At 40.6% G+C, this 22,032-nt stretch overlaps 1 protein-coding gene across 5 annotated transcripts in view; it reads right to left on the reverse strand.

Moving 5' to 3' along the window:
• Slc44a1 (solute carrier family 44 member 1) overlaps window positions 1-22,032 on the reverse strand; it is a 180,395-nt gene that overhangs the window by 115,679 nt on the left and 42,684 nt on the right. For 4 of the 5 annotated variants that reach the window (XM_027403081.2, XM_027403080.2, XM_027403082.2 and 1 more), the window contains exons 2-3: window positions 17,737-17,826; window positions 7,083-7,225 (exon numbers count right to left, since the gene is read on the reverse strand). In XM_027403081.2, the coding sequence (XP_027258882.1) occupies window positions 7,083-7,225; window positions 17,737-17,826 (233 nt within the window). Of the gene's footprint in view, window positions 1-7,082; window positions 7,226-17,736; window positions 17,827-19,998; window positions 20,053-22,032 lie in introns of those variants that run through there. The other variant, XM_027403083.1, reaches the window with a different exon arrangement.

Here is a 22,032-nt window from a genome sequence, read left to right on the forward strand (position 1 = left end):
AACTCACAGAGAATCTCCTGCCTCTGCCTTCCAGGTGTGGGGATTAAGGGCGTGCACAACCACTGCCCAGCCAGAATTTTCAAGAAAGGTGAATGATAGCCCTTGAGCCCTTAAGAAGAGAAGTCTGGTCACAGCATGAAGAGCCATGCTTAGCCACTGGAGCCTCCAAACAAGCATTTTAGCAAACTTTACCTGTATTTTTTTTTTCTTTTTCAAACAGGGTTAAGGGTTTTCAGTCAACAAGATTTGAAAACCCTCTTTAATATTCCCAAAGAGATGTTAAGTTACACAAGGCAAAACAGCACACAACTGTAATCCCAGCAATCAAGAGGCTGAGGCAGGATCACTGTATTAGGTCAGCTGGCCTATAAGAGCAAGACTTGGTCTCAAAAACAAAACAACAGCAACAACCAAAACATTGACTTACTAAAGAAAAATGCTGTCCAGAAAACGGAAGGCTATATGACAAGGTATAGGCCTAGAAATCTTGGCAATCATTTAAAGAGTGAACATACTTTACACAGTAGTATAGTGTCAACTACTAACTTCCCATATACGCCTTTATACAAGTTCATGCTCTGGGTAGGAATGTGGGTGGATGAGACAGACCTATCTAACCTTTAAGGACAACCAGTGGTCATTAAAGTCCTAAAAACAAGAAACTCAACATTTTCTCCAGAATAAGATCAATTCTCATGAAAAGATTACTTAAGAACTACATGGTAGGTGTGTTTCTATAAATATTTAAAAAATATAAACAGTAAAACAAAAAATCAACTATGAAATGAGAATAATGTAGTTTATCATCATAGTTCACATTCTTCCACTAACAGAAAAAGACACTTGTGATGGCTCTCAAATTCTTTAAAATATCTAAACCTTATAGCTTTCGTCTCTTTCAAGGACTCTGTGGTTGATTTTATATAACCTGCTGCCTTCCATGTTCCACAATAGCAGTTCTCAGTTTAAATGTTGAGAGGGAGCTCCAGAATGAAAAAGGTATAAACCCAGAATCACTGGGCATCGCACAGGAGCCAGTACACACAGAAGAGACGGGGAGATGGGGGGTGGGGGACTAGACTGAGGTTGAGGTAAGCACTAGCCTGCTATTAGAGTCAGTGCTCAGAGCCATGGCCTCTGTACCTATCTGTTTAACCAAACACAGACCAAAAAAAAAAAAAAAAAAAGAGGAAAAAAATGCACCTGTACTGTCATATTCAGAAGTATTTTTCTTAATATCCTTTAAACAACACAGTGTAACAGCTCTTTACTCAGTATTAGGTATTATAAATAATTTAGAGATGGTTAAGTATACAGAGGAATAAGTATAAGAGAAATGTAAGCCCACAACTGATTTTGGTATTTGCAAGTTGTGTATTTACTGGATCAATTTCATGGGGATTTAGAGTAGTATTTTTTACACGTCTCTATGAAGTCACTCACGTTTCTTAGATGCCAGGTTCTAAATAATAAAGGGACTCAATGATCTCGAGGTCCCTTGTAGCACAGATGTGACAAGATGTTAGCTTACAGTAAGAATCAGCACAATTAAGAGAAGGTAAATTCACTGCATTCTGGTTGTTTTCACTCCATTTCCTAGAAGATCATGCAAAAACTTCAAAGAAGACACCAAATAAAATGTTCCCCATGGACTATTTACACACAGACACTAGCCTATTCCTCAGACCTCTATTTCCATGTACCCTATAAATACAGATTATCTCAAATCTGAGAGGCATTTTAAGGCATGTGACTGTGACTTTAAATAGCTTTTACAGAGGAATGGCTGAAAGATGAAGAAGATTAGATTTATGGACAAACACATCTTCAGAACCTATAAAAGAAATCAATACTGGTAAGTAAGACACACTGGGGAAATTCTTAGCATGACAAAGAAAGCTGACGTGAAGCAAGATCACGTGCAGGAAGAAGAGCAAGTTTCTCATGACAGACTACCTCAATCAGAACAACTAAGAACTTGCCCTCCCTTCCCTACACTGCTTCCTTGTCATACTCTCTCCTCTGGGAATATTTGTTGTGGAAACACCAGGACCTCCCACTACCTCAAGCCTCCTCTCAGAGGTCACCAGAGTGAGCCCCCTTGTTTCAGCACATTTCCCTAAACTAATTCAGGCATGGGAACACAAGCCGATGCATCTCTGCTCTGCCCACACTGACAAACACAACGAGGGGCACCCTCACACCAACACTCCTGTTTTCAGATGTTACTGTTCCCAGCATGTATCCCCCCAACATGCAATGACACTTTTGGCCAACACCAGCCTAAGCAGTAGAGCAGCCTGTGAGACTAATAAACCCTTCTCTTTATAATAATAATGATAACAATAACTTTCCCATACATTCTAAGGATGCTCAGACATTATAGATCCAAAATTTATGGGCCAAATTCGAATGGCAGAAGGGATTTATTTTTGGAGCTGCCAATCATTTCACCACCCACTCCTACAATCAAAAGTCTGGCTCTAAGCCCAACCCATGATATGTAACATCATCAGCATAGCTCAGCTACAAGGTAAGTCACTCTCTCTTCACAACCTGTTCTGCAGGTTGTTGTTAGATAAATGACCTCACACATTTTAGAACTCTCTGGCTCTATAACAAATGAGCTTATCTGAGTCAGCCCAGACTTAGACCCTTATCTGATTTTCCTTCTATGCAGGAAAGACTTATGATTCTCCAGCAATCCAGAAATGAATTTAAAATCTATCTAAAGTTGAGGCTTTTTTGTATCGCATAAACAGTGAGGGGCAGTTGCCTGTGCAACAATGTTACTTCAACAAATACATTATCAGATGCAAAGTGTTACTGTAAGGGAGAAAAACATTACAATTAGAAGGGTCAATAAATAGGAATTTTCTTTATTAGTAAGAATATTCTCATAGCCATCTTGGCATCTTAAACATTTAGTAAAAAATGAGACAGAGCTGATCCCTTCTCCCATCTCTCTCCTGACTTTCCTCCTGTGATAATTACAATTAAATAAATTATAAATTAGTACTCAGATCTGAGAGTTAAAAAAACATGTTGCTTTCATGAAGACAGAGTATGGCAGGGCAAGAGAGTCCCAGAGACCTCCCTCATCCCTGACTGTTTTGTTCATGTCCTTATGCAATTCTTTTTTCCTTGAGTTTGAGTGAGACCTGAAATTTGTGCCTCACCAGCAAAAATATAGCAAAGATGACATACATCTCTTTCACAATCACAGCAAACAAATACAGGTGTAATTTCTATATGGCTAGCAGACTTTTTTTGACAATATTACTTCCATGACTATACTACAGAGAGGTGTAGCTTCCATTGTTCTAGGAGATTCTCTAGATGCTTTTCTGTTGGTTCTAATGGAGTAAATCACCACCCTCACAATCTACGACTAGATTTCTGAACCAACAGACACTGACATGACAAATGTGTCTTGCTTTAAGCCACTAAGTTTACAATTATATTGTTACCTAGCAACCAATAATTAACAGACACATGAGAAACACAATATAATTAGGAAGCAAACTAAAGGCAACAGAATAACGAGTATGAGACAGGAAAGTTCAGGCAATCACAGTAAAGGGACACTTGCTACAGGACAGGGTTATTTTGAAACACTTCATAAAAAGGTCAGCTGTGGGACCTGGTCTAAGTGTTTCAAAGATTCAGATAAGCAGACAGGCAGAAGAAACTGAACAAAAGTGGAATCAATCAAATGCCACAGACAGTACTAACACCACACTGAGGAACAGTGGGGGAGGACTGGGTAGGTGAAATGGGTCCAGATCTCAAAAGGCCCGCAAGGGCAGAGGCTGAGTGGGCTCATCTTTGATACTACAGACCACAGCAGGAAAGCAAAGGCTCTTGAAGAGGAAAATGGCAAAATAAAAGCCCTATTTTCAAGAACTTAATCCTATCACAGCATAAAGGATGGAGCTGATTACAGATAAGAAGACCAAGAATAGATATGCTAAGCACAATAGTCTTTATGAGAGGCTAACAAGTGGGGAAGGGGCTTCGCTCTCACTAATAACCAAAGGCATACAAATTAAAACTATAAAGCACTATTCTGTCATTTATCAAATTAGTAAAGAATAAAAACTAATAATACTAGCAAAGATAGAGCAATCTCAGACACTGTTGGTGGGAATGTAAATGCAACAGTCTTTATGGAAAGCCATTCAGCAATATGCATTAATAATCTTAAAATATTCAGACTCTCAAACTCAGTAATTCACTCCTTAGAGTGAATTCATTTATTCATTCAGCAAGCATTGAATGGATTGCCTACTTCATTCCTAACATCAGGCTGGGATCTAAGGATTCAATGCTGGAAAGGAAGAGCAGGCCTTGCTGCCTTCACATTTAGGAGAGACACCCCTGTAACAAATTATCAAAAAACACGTGTAATTATTTATATTACAGGCCACAAGAAGAATGTGCTTTCAAATGGTTATTTAAAATTGTGATGAGGCATTTTTCGTTCAGTAGGTAGAATGTCAGTCTCACAGTTTAACTTGTGAAGCCAAAGACAACTTCTCGGGAAGTGACCTTTCTGCAGAGAGAGACGAAGGATAAGGAGAATTTAGCTGCATGAAAAATGGGAACAAAAAAAAAAATTCGTAACAGAAGAGACGATACTCATGAAAGAATTAGAGGATTTGTTGTTGCATTCAACAAATAGATACGATGGCCAAATAAGGATCAGGTACTGCCATAAGGCCTTGAAATAAAGGCTAGGGGAAAGCAATCATGCTGTCCGTGTACACCACAAGTACCAGGATACTGCAGTAACTGTGGAAGGACCGAGATGACTACAGACAACGGCAGCCAATACATGTGGCAGGAAGACAGTGGAATAAAGCTAATACAGACAAAGAATGCTGCCTGCTTGTCACAAGTTCAAATATGTAGACTTACCTGAAAATGGATATTCAAAATTCTACCAGCCATGAAAATCATTACCATATATAGACAGAACTATTTGGCTGGGTTACACTGAAAAGGTGCAGAGGAGATGAAACAGGGATTAAAAAGTACCTAAATTGCCTGGTGTTGGTGGTGCGCGCCTTTAATCCCAGCACTCGGGAGGGAGAGGCAGGCGGATCTCTATGAGTTCGAGGCCAGCCTAGAGGGAGTTCTAGGACAGCCTCCAAATCCACAGAAAAAACCTGTCTCGGGGGGGGGGGGGGGGGACCTAAGTGGGCACACCTTCAAACCCCAGCATTGGGGAGGATAAGGCTGGTGGATCTCTGTGATTTCAAGGTCAGCCTGATCTACAAAGAGTTTCAGGCCAGCCAGGGCTACACAGTGAGCTCCTGTCTCAAAAAAAAAAAAAAAAAAAAAAAAAAAAAAAGCATATTAAATATGTGTATATGAGTTAAAAAGAAACTATGCTAAATTCTCAGAGAAAAGTGACTCTTCTCAGAATAATATACAATTTCTAGTTGCCAAGGCCAAAGTGTAAATAAAATAGTGAGACGGTTTGGAATCTGCCCCACACCCACCCTCCCCAAGCCTGGTGAACACCACAGGGCTAAATGTGGAGAGTAGTGCCTGCATGTCTTAGAAAAGAACATGTTCAGAGTCACTGGCATGTCATGAGGGAGACACAAGGACAGTGGACAGAAGCAAGAGACCTTCTGCTTTTGATGGCCCCAGTTGATAGCATCATATACTTGGTCCATTTTAATAGCACTGGGGATTTTAAGGACATGTTATGACATGGGTGCCATCTCAGATATTAAAAAAAAAATTGATGCTTTCCAACTTCTACATGTCCAAGATTTTTTCAAAATCAAAAGCCAACAAAAAAGATAAAGGTACACTCAGTATAAAAACTGACCCAAGGCCTGAAATGTATATTAATTTCATGAGGCAAATATTAAAAAGCACAAATGAAGCCATTTTCTCAACTGCTAAGACTCAGTTCCCACTCCTCTCAAGGGATGCAGGATGCAGGTGTACTTCAGGAAAGATGCTCACAGACTGCACTGGAGCATCTGCTACCCACCAACCAGCCACTCAACGTAGGCCTCACTTGGGCCTGTCTAAGCGTTTGTTACTCTGGCTTCACAGGTAGTAGTTGCTTGTCAACTGTGAGATGCTATAAATATGTTCACTGTTTTTACTTAAAGTTTTGTTTAGAGGGAGGACTTCTCTATGAAAGGATAACTATTTAATGTTCTTCAAGATTGTGAAATCATCAAGTTCACCTTATACAGAGGGGCCAAGATTTAGCAAACTGATCCACATAATAATGTGTTAGAAATTGTCTTTATGGAAAATGCTTGCTACAACCTCAAGAGTTTTGATCTGAGTTTTTCTATAAAGTATATTAGACTAATTAGCCTTGTTATCCTGCAATTGAAGACCTGGTTTGACTTGAAATAACATAATGAAGTTTGATGGTATATATACTCACAGCCTGAAAAAAAAAATCATACAGCAGTCATACAATGTGTTTACTGGATGAAATATATTTTCATTGTTGACATTAGAAATGAAACAATAGCTCTTGAAGAAAAAGGACAATTCAAGTCAGGAGTTTCAGGAAATCCTAAAGATGCATTGTGAGATCCCAGAGCAAATTTTGCAATCTGTCAAAGAAGATGTAGCTTTTATGGAACCGGAAAGCCTTATGCACTTATAAATGATACATCACAAAATATTACTTTATAACTTTAAGGCTTTGATATCCATTATCATCCGACTGCCTCCCATTAAGTATAACCTTAACAAGGAAAATATTACCTTACTCTCTGGCTTAAGGGTAGAATATAACCTAAAAGCTATCAGGAATACAGAGTACAAAAGGGACCCTTTCAAATTTTGGCTTTCTTTATCCACTAAAACTTCAAAGTGGCCCATTAACAAGGCAGTTAATTTTGTTTCCTGGAGAATGTATTTGTTAAATGAAAACAGAAGTGATTAAATACCCCATCAAAACAACTACAAAAAACCTCTTACAAAAAGTTTATAAAATATCCTGCATATATTATCTTTAAGGCAGAAAGAAAAGCATGCCTTGCTTTGCTTCCATCCATGTTTTCAGACCATTCATCATGCAAGAGCCTACTCACTTCCGGTGGGTGTGGTCCAGGCCACTGTTGGGTATTGCTTCCAGCTTTGCATTTCTCTGCCCACAGATATTTCCATAGCTGTCGTATCCTGACACTAGTCTGGCTGCTGCACCTGTTGCTACTGAAAAGCCACAAATAAATCCCTAGGAAAGAAACAGAGAAAAAAACACACACAAATAAACCATTTCAATAGCAACAGTCACTACTTGATATGATAATGAGTTTCTTTTGTCTGCTGAAGGGAACAAAGAGCTATATTTTCTTATAACAAACACTATTACACTGTTTTCCCTGGTCTGCACAGGAACAGCATGAAGAAGTCCACAGGGGAATACCATTTGCTACTGGAACAAAACAAATCCCAACCTTCTGTATCTTAGGATCGCCTTTGCATTTTGTGACATTCATGGTAGGGCCTCCACAGTGAACACCTGCCCTGAGCCAGGCTGCATACAGGGTATTTATCAAACATTCTCTGTTTCTCCTGAGGAGGAAAACTAAGGCCTGGAGAGGGTAAATTCAAGGCCACAAAAGCTAGTAAAGATCAGAATGTAGAATCAGAGCCAGGTGTCGTCAAATCGCTAGTTTTTCTTGGTCATAATGGAGTTCTGTTAAATGAACAACAAAGGATACAAAGGGGGTTAAAATCCAGACCATGTGAGCTTTGAATCGTCACTCCATATAATCTTCCTGTGACAAAGCTGTACAAGAGCCAAGACTTACATCATGAAGCTCCCTCATGATACTGGAGAGTGAAGGGAGAGTGAGGCACTGGCTTCGTGTACTGCAAAGGTCACGTATGTCATGGGAATATACTTCATCATGGTCCCAAAAGCAAATGGTAGACACCGGGGACCACATCATGCTTGCTGATTCAGACATGGGCTGACCACAACACAGCAAGGGAAGCCTGCACCCCACCATAGCACAACAGGTGTAAGGACAGCAAGTAAGAACAGTGATGGCTGATACGCTGCCACTGCTGCTGTCTGGGGGACATAGGGAGTGGGCACAAGAGGAGGGGGATGTGGCCTGGTCATTGAGAACACTGGCTTCTGCTATCTTTAGTCAGGCTATGGAGGTAGAGACAGTCACCAGCCATTCTTATCTCAATGACACTGCTGGATCTCAGGCTGCAGAGGTCCACACTCTAGTCTCAGGCAATTCCTCAGAGAAAATCGTTCCCCCTTTACATACACTTACCTAGAAACCCTAAGAATCTAAAAACTCTTTTCTCTAGATAGCTCTTCTGACTTTCACTGTACAGATAATGAGAGATGACAGCATGGATCTATTCAGTCGAAACTTGTAAAACCACACTCTGTATTCGGATGTACCGAACAGAAACCACGCCCAATTTTCTAGTCTCTGACTCTGATCAACTTTCTACCTCAATTTACTCACCTGACAAATGGACATAAAGTGTATTCAGTTCCTCAAGCTGGGTAAGCATTAAATGGCATGATAGTGACAGCTTAATAAACAGCTCATGTATTGATATTAGAAACTAGGGCATATATTAGAGGAAGATTGCAGGCTTTGGGATTACATAAATGTGTATTATCAATGAGACACTGATGACTCCATTATCTACTCATATGACTCTCACTCCTCCAAGCCTCAGTTTACCCATCTACTAACTGGGATTAAAATCACTTTACCAAAGGCTGTCTGAAGACTTATTAGAGACAACACATGAGAAGTGTGTGTCTTGGTAAACGCTAACATCTCATTCCTTCAAATCAACAGCGGAGTGGTCAGCAGTTGCTCACCTTCACTCCCCTGTTGTCCGCTCCCTCTCCCCTCCTCTAACATGGAAGAATGCTAAGTCCCCCCCTGGACTTAACCAGTAATAAGACATGAAAGAACTACCCTTGTATACACATACACATACTCAAATGAACCCACTCTCTTAATACTTTGCTTCAATTCCAAATTAGGAAACCATGTGCTGAGCAAAATTCAGAAGGAAGGGTAAATAGAGAGGCTACAATGGAGAATTTTTCTATCATCAGGATCCAAACTGTCTCTCCAAAAATCTCTCTGTTAAAAGCTTTGGTCCTCAACCCATGAGCCTATGGCATGACTGTGTGATGATGAACCTGTAACAAGTGACCCTGACATGTCTTCATGTTATACAATGCTTTTGTGGGGACTGTCAGACCATGGCTGATGTTTCATAAGCTCTTTCACTGTCAGGGCACAAAGTGAGTGACTTTGCTCTATTCCATGTTCCTACCACAAGGGGCCAACTGAGGGCTGCAAAGCAGCAGGTCTGACCAATCATGGACAAAAAGCTCTAAAGCCTTAAGTTAAAATAAACCTTTACACTTTGTAAAGTGACTGTCTCAAGTACTTGTTATAGTAACAGAAGGATACCAAGAAAGATCAGGGAGTAACAAAGGGAATAACTGAGTTTAGTAGCTGAACCCGCCCTATTGTTGACTACCTGGGTGCTGCTGACCCAATTACCAACTTACACTCTGCTCTCTTCATCTCTAACACTGAAGAGCATGTCTATCCCTCAGCATAATGATGAGATCCGAACGAGACAGCACAGATCCAATCCCTGGCGTCTGCCACCTGGCAGGTGATCAATACACAGGAGCCATTACTAGTAAATCTGAATGGTGAAGTCAGCCTGCAGAGACTGACATGGGTACCAAGAAGTGACAAAACCCCCTTTGTTCCCTATGCCAGAACAAACAAAATTTTGTGGGGTGGAGGACAATGGGTAATAATGTTGGTGATTTTGTTATTACACAAAAAGTACTTTCAGATCACAGTTAAACTTCTTTACTAGTCCAGAGCAGCAAGACAGTTAGTTAGAAGGATATGTTCTTCTTTCACTATTTATGAGTCTTTTTTTTTTTTTTTTAACATTTGCTAGGAACGTTGTTACAGATTCTTTTAAATGTTTCTGACTTCCTTCCCTTGTTGTTTTTTAACAGTATGTTCCCCATGATGGGTTCCTCCTCTTCACCATAAGCCATCTCACATCCCTCGGGGTATAAATTGTAAGTGTTACATACATATGCCAAAATGGGACACTGTCATGTTTTCACGTAGGTCATTTCTTAAAAGCTTCCAGAAGCACCAGAGCAGAGAGTATGAGAGGCTACAAGGGTGGAGTGGAGTAAGGGGTGGACAGTGAGTTATGTAGGGGTAAGAAACAAAGACTATTATCCTAGGGACTTCCCCCTTGGTACAAGCACTGATGATGCAGAACAAGGCCAAATCAAATTAAAATTCCAATCTCTTTAAAGAGAAAAACACTAAAATTTTTCAGAAGAGGAAAAAAAAATACAGTACATGAAATTAAAACAGGGTGGGAGAGACTTTCCAGAATACACTCAATACTTCAATGGCTTTCCAGAAAGAGGAGGGAAAAGGCACCCAGCAGAAGGAAATCATACCACAGAAGTGAGTATTTAGGACAAGGAAAGCCTCTGTCAATGCAGAGCAAGACCCATGCACTATCACTAAGTAAGGGAACCATGGAGAAAATATTATAGTGACTGAGCTATTGAATGGTTTTGGGGATCGCTACTGTGTGACAAGGAACAGGCACAGACAGACCACTCCCAAAACTAGGTGACTAAAAGCAGAAAAAGGTACGGAGCTGAGGAACAGGGGGTCACACACAAGACCTGGCTACTAACTATACATCACTGAAATGAGAGGACAACTTGTAAATAAGAAACTATGCTGCTCCCTCCAGTTACAAGGGCTAACGCTGCTTAAGTAAGAATTTGGCTTAGTCTTGTGCACCATCAGGCTACGCTTTTCTGTCATGTGAATGTTTGATTTTCACACCTAAATTTTAGCTAGGCAACTGTGCAGAGCAGATGGTTTTCACTAGGTGTGGGGGTGGGGGTTCAACAAAAACCTGAGGTGAGTAGGAGGAGGACATGAATATGCCAAAAATGTGGCAAAAATAGCAAGTGGGGAAATGAGCGACAGAATAGCTGTGTCCCAGCCGTTCATGACAACACACTGGCATAATCGGCACTGGGGTTAATCTCCCCAATAACATGTCTAAAGCACTGGGGAAGTACTTGGTTCTGTTGCTCCTCTTCTGAGAATCCTAGACTAGAAAGGAAGTTGGGATCTAGCAGATTAGTCAGAATAGAAGGCCTGGCACAAAGGCACACTCATGCAAACAAAGCTTTTGTCAGTACACCAAATTTGCAGCTTCCTTAAAAGTTTAATAGGATTCATTGCTGTAATAGGGAGAAAAAAATGTTTGACAAATCTAGGAAACTTCTACTCAATAAGCGTGTGTGTGTGTGTGTGTGTGTGTGTGTGTGTGTGTGTGTGTGTGTGTAAAAGGCAAAGCTTTGCATAAAAGAGCTAGACTATTCTTAAGTGAGAAAAACAAAACAATGGGGCATTAGGGAGCAAAATCCAAATCCAAGACTCAGTTTCACAGACAATTAGAGACAGACAGAAAGAAAAGAAAAACAAACAGCAACAAAACCAGATATGGAATCCAGAGAACTGATCCCGGCTTTGGCACTAATATGCCTTAGAAACGGAATTCTCTGGGTCCTTACTAGTATAAAGACTGAACTAAAATAATCTCCAAGCTCTTCCATATTTACAGAAAAGCAGGTAGAGAGAACAACTACAACAAAACAAACAAACCCATTCTCCTAAGGGCAGGGAGGATATATAGTTTGTTTAGTTAAATACAATGATAGGGGCAAAGGAGATTAAAAACAAATGTATCCTTTAATCCCAGCACTTGAGAGACAGAGGCAGGGGGATCTCTGTAAATTTGAGACCAGCCTGGTTTACAAAGCAAGTTCCAGGACAGCCAAGGATACACAGAGAAACCCTGTCTTGAAAAACCAAACCAAACCAAAAACAAAACTCAAATGTATTTAACTGAACTGTCTACTTTAAAATTGCTAAGGTGGTATTGGGCATGATAGCACAGGCCTGTAGTCTCAGGTCTCAGCACTCAGGAAGCTGAGGCAGGAGGACTGAAAGATCATGGCCAGCCTAAACTACATAGTAGATCTTGTTAAAAAAAAAACAAAAAAAACTAAAGTGGTATATTATATACTATGCCCGTTTACCACTATTGTTAAAAAAAATAAATAAATAAAAGAAAATGGACTTAACAGAAACTGGGTAGTCATCTGGCCCAAAACTTCTGGTAACCCGAGCAGCTCTCTTTACTCTACGATCCTGGCAAAGAACAGACCACCAAATAGGTAACTCGGCACTCAGTGAATCTCACTTCCTGCTGCATGTTCACCTGCAGCTAATGAGGTAGAGACATCATGTCCAGAAACTACTCCATGCAAGAATTAAAAAGGTCCTTGAAAGCAGTCTGAAGAGACCCCCACACAGCAGCTCCTGAATCCAGCTCAGGCCCTGACCTGTCTCCAAAATTCCAACCTTGCATCCCCAGTAGTGTTATTCTTCCTGAATTCTCCACTTCCAAAACCATGCTCTTTTTCTGAATTTCCCCAGCCACCATGTTTTCCCACATGACCTGTCTCCATCAAGAGTAGCACTGTCCACAGGCTGCGTGTGGGGATCTGGAATAAGAGGACTCTTTGTTCTCTTTCTTGCATGCTTCCTCTGTCACCCTAGTGTCCTAACGCCATGTTAGAAAAAGAAGCATCGCTTAGCTGTTCAGTCTCAGACACTGATTGGCAAACACAGTAACTGTATCCCAAAGCTCCATGTCTTAAACAAATATTTCTGTTGTTTCCGATACCAGGTGACAAAGAATAGTCTACCTCTTGAGACCTTCTTCCTCCTGGGACCAACACTGCCACTGTAAAATCTTAGATAACTTATTGAACATACCTGTGTCTTGACTTCCGTAATCTGTAAAATGAGATCATTATAATGTACACTTCCGTGTGAGAGAGAAATGTGTTTTTATGTCAAACCACCACTATGTCTACCCTACAGTAGCACAGATGACTCGTTTCCACAGTGGACACTCCTGACACAGCCAATCATCCTCTTCTTGTTCCTGTGTTTTTCTGGTAAGCTGATGGGTGTGGGGGGTCTAGATAGACCAGTCTCTAATCCCCTCTTTTCATATGTATCTCCCCAAGAGGATAATATGTGGAGGTCCTAGATTACCAGGCCTTTTATCTGGTCCAAGTCATTTTTACCATGGAATGGTTTAGGGGAACATAACATTAGGTGCCTATTCCTGGTAGGTACAGAAACCGTGACTGGGAATCTGGGAGAAACAGGTTAGGATTTGGGCTGAAAGATTCTACCCAGAATCACTAGAGCAAAACCCGTCAGAAGAGTGCTGCTCTGACTTTCACTTCTGCACGGGGGCCACTGCTGGTGCATGTTATAACATACTTCTTTCACCTCTTCTCTTTCTCTGTGATTAAAAGCACTGCCTTTTGAGTTTCTTACCACTTATTTGGACTTCTGCCTTAGTTTCCAAAGTGTTCTACCTGGAATCTCTTCCACCTTCCAAACCACCTTTTAAAAATAATAATAATAATAATAATAATAATAATAATAATAATAATAATAATTTATTTTTTATTTTATGTGTATTGGTATTTTGCCTGCATGTATGTCTGTGTAAGGATGTTGGATTACCCTAGAACTGGAATTATAGACAGTTGTGGGATGCCATGTGGTTACTTGGAATTGAACGTGGGTCCTCTTGAAAAGCAGCCAGTACTCTTAACCACTGAGCCATCTCTCCAGCCCCACAAGCCATCTTTAACACTGGTGCCAGAGTCATCCTTCTCAACCCAGTCATGCCACATCTTCACAAATCTTTTCTGTGACTCAGTAGAGCACTGAGCAAGGTCTCCACCTTGGCGGATCATTAGCGCCCCAGAGATCTGGCATACTCAAAAATGGAGAGCTGAGGAATGCAATTTCAAAACAAAATTACAGATGGCTGCCATGTACAGGCAGAATTGAGAACTACCTGAGTGAAAATAGGATATTTTCAATGTAGAAAACTGAAAACAGGAATCTGAAAGTGTAATGTTATGGCAGATTCGATGGCAACATATCTACAATCCTAGCAGAAGCAGGATGATTGCAAGTTCCAGGCCAACAGGGATCAGGCACAGCAGCACATGCCTGTAAACCCAGCACTCAGGAAGCTAAAGTTGGAAGATTATGATTTGAAGCCCAGCCTGCCAACAAGATTTTGTACCCCTCTCCCCCTCCAAAATTAAATTCAAGCATGAATGATGACAGCTCTCAGGAATACTGAGAACAATTTATTCTGAAAAGCACCTTAAGTTCTTCACAACTCAGGCACTAAAAACCTGGTTATTAGAGAATAAGAAGTAAATAATGACAAGGAGATGGGCATGTGCAAATAAAAGATTTAGTACTGGAGGTGGGTGAACGAGGACAAGGTTTTAATATATCTAAGAAGTGCCTAGGTGTCAAGGTAAAGACAAGAGGCTACAAGTAAACTGGGAAATGGCCTATGAAAGGAGCAAGCAGGGCCAGTCACTGAAGAGAACACAGCAAGCTCCTATCTTTGTCACTTACTAGATAAGCTAATTTTAACATCACTATACCTCGCTGAAACATTGGTGTAAACTATCTCACTAGATAATTCAGAGAGTTACATGAGCTATTATGTAGATTAATACTGTTCAATAGATGATCACTGAGTGATTGTTTTAAAATTCCAGATGTGACTGGAGAGAGGGCCTCGGTGGTTAAAAGCATTCATTGCTCTTGTAGAAGACCTAGGTTCAATTCTCAGCACCCATAGGGCAGCTCACAACCATCCATAACTCAGCTCTCTTCTGACTTTGACAGGTACCAGGTACAAGTATGGTACACAAACATACACACAAGCAAAACATTCATACAAACAAAATAATAAGTATTTTAAAGCTAATGAAGAACAACACTGCTAAAGAGTTTGTTGTTGTTTTTTGTGTTTTGTTTTATGTTGTTTTTATGGTTTTGAGACAGGGTTTCTCTGGAGTATTGGAGCCTGTCCTGGCTGGCCTCAAACACAGAGATCTGCCTGTCTCTGCCTCCCAAATGCTGAGATTAAAGAGTTTTTAAAGAATAAAAAATGAATCCAGGTTGCATGCTCCTAATCTGAAAACCCGAAGTCTAAAATGCCTCAAGATTTGGAGCTTTCTGAGGACCAGCATGAGCCACAAGTGGAAAATTCCATGTATGACCTTCTGTGATTAATTATAGCCAAAACTACATAAAATTACCTGCAGGGTATGAATAGAAGGCATATATGAAACATGAAGAAATTCTGTTCAGACTTGGGTTCCATCCCCCAAATAGTTCATCTCATTATAAATGTACATAAATATTCCAATTTTAAATTTTTATGTTTGTGTCTGTGTGTGTGTACACAGGCATATGGAGGTCACAGGACAGCTTGAGAGACTCAGTTCTCTCCTTCCACCATGTTGAGTCCTACAGACTAAACTCAGTCATCAGGCTGGGCAGAAGGCCACTCAGCCATATCAACTGCCATCCAAAATGTTTCTAAGATTTTGAAATGAGTAACACTTTGAACCCTGAGCATTTGGGATGTAGTTTAGCACAGAGTGAGATTCAAAGGGGGGTGAATGAAAAACCATATAAAACAAAACCTAGAAACCAAAAGCAAAACTATGAACCTCAGCTGTACATGCAGAACTTCTAGATTATGTCCATCTCCTCATGGCAAGATTTGACATCAACTCAATTCCATGGGAAAGCAATCAATCTATTTAAAGATTCAATCCGAAGCAAAGAAAGCTGTGCCTGTATTTAAAAGCACACACAGTGGGTCTTAATTACCAGCACGATGAAATCGACATTATATTAATTACCACTGCATTAAAACATTTCAGTAAACAACTCCTTACGCTCAAGTCACTCCCAAATCAGTCTATTAACATTAATGATTGCACTTTCCGGGGCTATTTGAGCACAGAAAATCAAAAGCACCTTGGGGTGGCATGACACAAACATAATTTTGAAGGTCAGTTGCTGTTTGTTCTGGGGTTACAATGAGTGTGGAAAAGCTGTGGACTGATTTTATTAGGCAGTCTTTCCATGCTCTTTGTGGACATTCATGCATGCTGAACTTCTGATGACATTCCACTAAACTAAGCAAACTCTTGAACAGTATCTCAGAAGGCCTGTGTTAAGAAATCAGAATTTTGACCTTTTCTATGTATCCTAAATTTGTACTTTTATCTTTAAAATAGTACTTACTTTTTTCCCCTAAGTTTATCATATTTCATTCAAAGTGTTGTTTTCTTTTCCTCTTCTGGGGGCCAGAACCATAACTAGAGCTGTGACTACTGTGCCCTGTGAGTCTCAGGTAATGCCTGTGATGTGCAGAGAGCCAAGGAATCCTGAAGACTTTTATTACAGACAGACAAAAGTCAGCACTTCCCAAAAGAACCCCTAGAGAAAATGCAGGAAGATTGGGCAAGAAAATTCAGGGCTGCTAGAAACAGTGTGACTACATTCTGAGTGGGAGACTAAGAGATGGAAAAGGAAGCTGCTGCGCAGAGTTCCTTTGATGAAGAGGGAAAAGGTACTAGAAAATCCTGACCAAGTGCAGAGCTGGGCAAGCAACTCTTCCAGTCACTAGCAGTGTGGCCTGAGGGTCGTCCGCTTCCTTGTTAGGTTTGATGTTTAATCTATAAACTGAGGGTGTCAGGGCCAGATGAGGATTCCTAAGCCCTCCAAGGTTCCAAACACCAGTTAGTGCTAAAGCAGCTGTCTATTATTTTGGAGGCAAGCATCCTGGCTATATGAATCCCTACATCCAGAACTCTGGCAAGCAGAGTAGGTATGCCATTCACCCTGCACCTTGCACCAAGACTCTGCTTCTCATCCTCTCCACCGACATTTTGATTTCCATCAGAGAGATGCCACACATTGCAGTGGATGGCAGAGAAGACACTGGGAAGAAGGGTGAAGACTTGGCAAGTCACCAGACAGAGAGGAAGCAACATGGGCAGTACAGAGTACAGGTAATAAAGCCATGAGAAAAAAAAAAATCAAATTGATAAAAGTGAGTTAATTTAAGGTGTAACATCTAGTTAGCAACAGCCTAAGCTATCAGCTGAGCTCTCATAATTAATAGTAAGTCTCCACACCATGATTTGGGAGCTGGCAGGAGGCACAGAAAAATCCACCTATGAACTTGAATCAAATGATCTGGCTTTCTCAAATGATTGGGTGAAAGGGCTAAGACTCCCAATGGCTCCTTCATTTTTATCTCAGTTCTCATGCAACAAAACAAAACATAAAAACAAAGAAAATAGGCCGGGCTTTGGTGGTGCACACCTTTAATCCCAGCACTCAGGAAGCAGAGGCAGGTGGATCTCTGTGAGTTCAAGGTCAGCCTGGTCTCCAGAGTGAGTACCAGGATAGGCTCCAAAGCTACACAGAGAAACCCTAAAACCAAAAAAAAATAAAATAAAATAAAATAAAAAACAACAAGGAAAACTAAATACTACTGAATTGTATTAAAGGGGAAAATAACCCCCCTTGATAGCATCTTAGGCCCTCCAATTATTCCAGTTATAACCAGTAGGGAAGAGGGAAGTAAGATACATAACACACAGATACATTGGAAGGTCCCACTCTCCCCATCCCTCTTTCCCTTGCATGCAGAACTGAGGTTGGTTGGCCTGAGTGTCCTTACCATCCCAATGCAGAAGAGGACAAACAGCAGCAGCCATGGTATGTCTGTGCAGCTACGGTCCTCCAGGGGCTTCCATTCTCTCTTGGAGCTCTAATTCAAAATATAAAGTAAGAGAACATGGTAAGTGCCAATTTTAGTTAAAGCTGGAAAGGTACAAACACACTGTTTTTACCCACATCCGTTTTTGTTGTTGTTGTTGTTGTTGTTGTTGTTTTTGCTGAACAATGTCTACTGGAGCTTTAGAATGAAACTCGAAGATCTGTTGTGTCTTTGTAAAGTCCACCCTAGCTTCCTTGGCTAACACTGCAGTGACTCTAGCCCCACTTCTCTCCCTGGCAGGCATGGACAGCTTTTGTGGTACTCCACTGAAATATATAGCATTCTGAACTGTTAATTCTTTTCTATTCCTCTTCTGAGACAGTGTCTAATGTAGCCCAGGATGGTCTTGAACACCTGATGTAGCCAAGGATGACCTTGGATGCCTGATCCTCCTGCTTCTACCTCTCGAGTATTGGAATTAGAGGTGCAAACTACTGAGTCTGACTTACGTGATGCTAGGGATCAAACCCAAGCACCAACCAAGGCACTGCACATACTGGACAAGCATCTACCAACAGAGCTACAATTCCAACCCTGAACCGTTATTCATAAAGCCTGTATCTGTAGCAGACTGTGATCAGGCCAGTCCCATTTTCCATCATGGGAGATGATGCCTAAACCTTTATTATATGTTCTTAATAAAGGCTTTCTAAATGAACATGCTCTTCCACTGTGCGAGCTTTTCCTTTGTGTGTCCAGATGCTAGACCTGCATATTAGAACATGCTTTCTATATAGCTTTTTTTCAAGATGCAAGTCCATCAAATGAATTACTTTTTGAATTTTGGTTTTTTGAGACAGGGTTTCTGTATAGTCCTGGCTGTCCTGGACCTCACTCTGTAGACCAGGCTGGCCTCAAACTCAGAGATCGGCCTACCTTTGTGTGCCGAGTGCCGGGATTAAAGGCGTGCAGCACTACCATATGGCTTCAAATAAATTCTTATGAGCGAGATTTATCTAAGTTAAATGCAATTCAAGAAGGAAATATTCATTTTTTTTCTAGACAGACCTGAGCAGCTCCTAACCCATCAAGCTTGGATTATCAGTGTGTTCCTAGAAAATGTAACGTTTCTTGTTCAGAGATTCCTAACTAGAGAACTACAGGCACTTCAAAAGTCAATATGCAAGGTATTGACTAGAATTCTAATTCAGTATGTTTTCTTAGTGCAACAGTCTTGGTTCCTTAGGTCAGTTCACATGCCCTTTTCAATTATTCTTCTGAACTCTCTCTCACATCCTGTCCTGAAAATGGAGCAGGGAAGGGAAGGAGAAGGCAGCCTCAAAAAAAGCCAGGAGGCCTCAACCCTACACAAGGAACTATAGGCAACTGTGAAAGCTGGGAGTGGAGAGATGGCCTTCCCCACAGAAGAGCACAGCTACTGGCTGTCCGGTACCAAAGAGTCATCCCTGAAAACATATACAAGTAACATTATGTGGCCTAAGTAGGTTATATTTAGGAATAAATATATATATTTCTCTATATATGTGTGTGTGTGTGTGTGTGTGTGTGTGTGTGTGTGTGTGTGTGTGTATGTGCAATAACAAAGAAAAAAAAGGCCTCAAATTTGAAGGAGGACAGAAAGGGGTATATGGGAGGATTTAGAGGGATAAAAAGGAAAGGGGAAATGGGGTGATAATATTATAATCTCAAAAATAAAAAAGGCAAGGCAAGGAAAGTACCCTGCAAGAAAAAGGCTGAGGCCTCTAGTGGTTCCACTTGAGTGATCTAGAAATCTCTGGAAGACTTGTCAGTAAGGAAGGGGCCCTAGCAGAAGGCAATGGAGATAAGTGAGTCCTCAAGTATAATTAGTATGTAGAGTGTAATCAGGCTTAGTTCTTATTATAAACAATGTATATCCCTTGATGAAAGCTACAGACTCTTCTCTCAAAATATAAGCATATATTCACATTATTTTCATAAGAATCCAGACATCAAGGTTAAGAAACTCAGCATTCAAATAGCTGCCTATGAGGGCTTGAATTCAATTCCAGGCACCCACACATTAGCTCACAACCATTAGTAATTCCAGTTCCAGGAGTCAACTTCTGACTTCCATGGGCACATGGTGCATATACATACAGACATTTATACACATAAAATAAATAAATCTTAAAAAAAAAAAACTGCCTATGAGATGGGGACAAGGATCAGTTGGTAAAGTACCTGTGTGCAAATGGATCTAAGTTTGATTCCAGCACCCATGTGAAAAAGCCAGGAGTCCTGGTGCACCTGTAAGCCTCGTGCTGGGCAGACTGAGACAGGAGGATCTGAGGAATTTGATGCCAGCAAGTCTTGCTGATTTGGTGAACTCCAGATTCAATTAGAAACTGTGTCTCAAAAAATAAGATGGAGGGCCCAGTGGACAGGCACCTGCCACAAGTGATGGGGGAGGTCCTCTGTGTATATGATTGTCTTATTGGTTGATAAAAAAAGTACTGTTGCCCAATAGGAAAACAAGATAGGTGGGACTAGGAGTCAAGGAGGATTCTGGGAAAGGTAGGAGAAAGTGCAGAGTCACCACGTGAGCCCAGGAAGACAGGACGATTCTGCTGGCATCCTATAAGATAAGTCTTATAAAATGTAGATTTATGATAATTAAGACTGATCTGGCAGATGAGAAATCCTAGTCATTGGCCAAGCAGCATTTGTATCTAATATAAGCCTCTGTGTGTTACTTGGGACCTTAACGTGGGGGCAGGTGGAACTTGGGTGGCCTGGCAGAAAGCACCCACGTGGCAGGAGGACTCAGGCAGCTTGGTGGAAAGACTTGTTACAACCAAGTGTGATGAACTGAATTCAACTCCTAGGATCCACATGAGAGAAGAGAACTGACTCCCTCCATCTGTTCTCTGACCTCTACGTGCATACTGTGGCATGTGCACTCCTCTATGCACATGCATAACGAAATAAATAATATATTTACAAATATATATATATATATATATATAATGTCAAGAGTGGTTGAGGAAGACATCAGATGTTAAATCTCTGGCCTTCACATGCACATGCATGTATATGTATTTGTACCCATGTACATACACAAATACCGTACACATTATAATCCACAAATAAATAAATAGCTGCCTATTAACAAAGAAGCCAGAGAACTTGATCTACAGCCATTTCTTTCTCACTGCTAAAAGTGTTAAAGACAAGCGCCCCATTATGCCTTACACTGTTCAATTGTTACAACAAAAAATGCCCTTAGCTTGTTCCCAGACACCCACACAAGAAAACAAAAGAACACTAGTTAGTCACACAAAATAAATAAATAAATAAATAAATAAATAAATAAATAAATAAATAAAAACCCTAGTCCCAAGACTGACTAGCATTGGAACCCAGGAATGAGTAGGCAGTTTCCTCCAGAGAAGTGAAGCACTGTGGCATTAACAGATAAGGACCTCTCTCCCTGGCTCTGTCATTAGTTAGCACACTTCAGATAAATTGCTTCATCTCCCTGGGTGGCAGGGAATGAGAGACTGGATCTCCTAAGTTTCTTCCAACTCTCCAAATCTATGACCAGGACTGTACTTTCTTGGAATGACAAGAAAAACAACTACAAAATAACAACATCATTCCCTGTGTTATTCAAATGTCTGTATTGTGGTCTGTACTTAGAAGACAGCTGCTCACAATGTGAAGAATGTTTCTTTGTATAAAATAATTTCAGTCTTGAGTAATGCCCACTGCGGTAAAATTACTCATGGACATGGAATTTGAAGACGTCTGAAATTCATTATTGTATTTACTCCATGGTACTTTATAAAGTAATAGCTATACTAGAAAACACTATTATTTCTTTGTCTTAAATCTGAATGCATAGGAGGGACAGGAGGCTCATCCTGGAGTAGTTTCTTTATCTGCAACCATTTTCAAACCAACACTGAGTTTGCTAATGCTTAAATTTCCTTCTATAACATAAAGCCAGAGGGATATCACTTTGATAAGACAAATACGAAGACCCAACACCACAACATTTCGAGTTGTTGTAAGCCACTGCTGTGCCAAACACAAAGAAAATCTCTACCAAGAATAGAGTAAGGATGGGAGTTACAGAGAAAAAATGGTGACAGAATCCAGGGAGAATGGAAAAGCAAAGTGCAGCGTAACAGAGGAGACTTGTACAAGAGTACGCCGGCAGGCTTCTTGGCAGCGTCTGTCACTCAAAAGCACTGGATTCTTGGTTATTTTTAT

Source organism: Cricetulus griseus, chromosome 2 (genome assembly GCF_003668045.3).
Source record: "Cricetulus griseus strain 17A/GY chromosome 2, alternate assembly CriGri-PICRH-1.0, whole genome shotgun sequence".
NCBI lineage: Eukaryota > Metazoa > Chordata > Mammalia > Rodentia > Cricetidae > Cricetulus > Cricetulus griseus.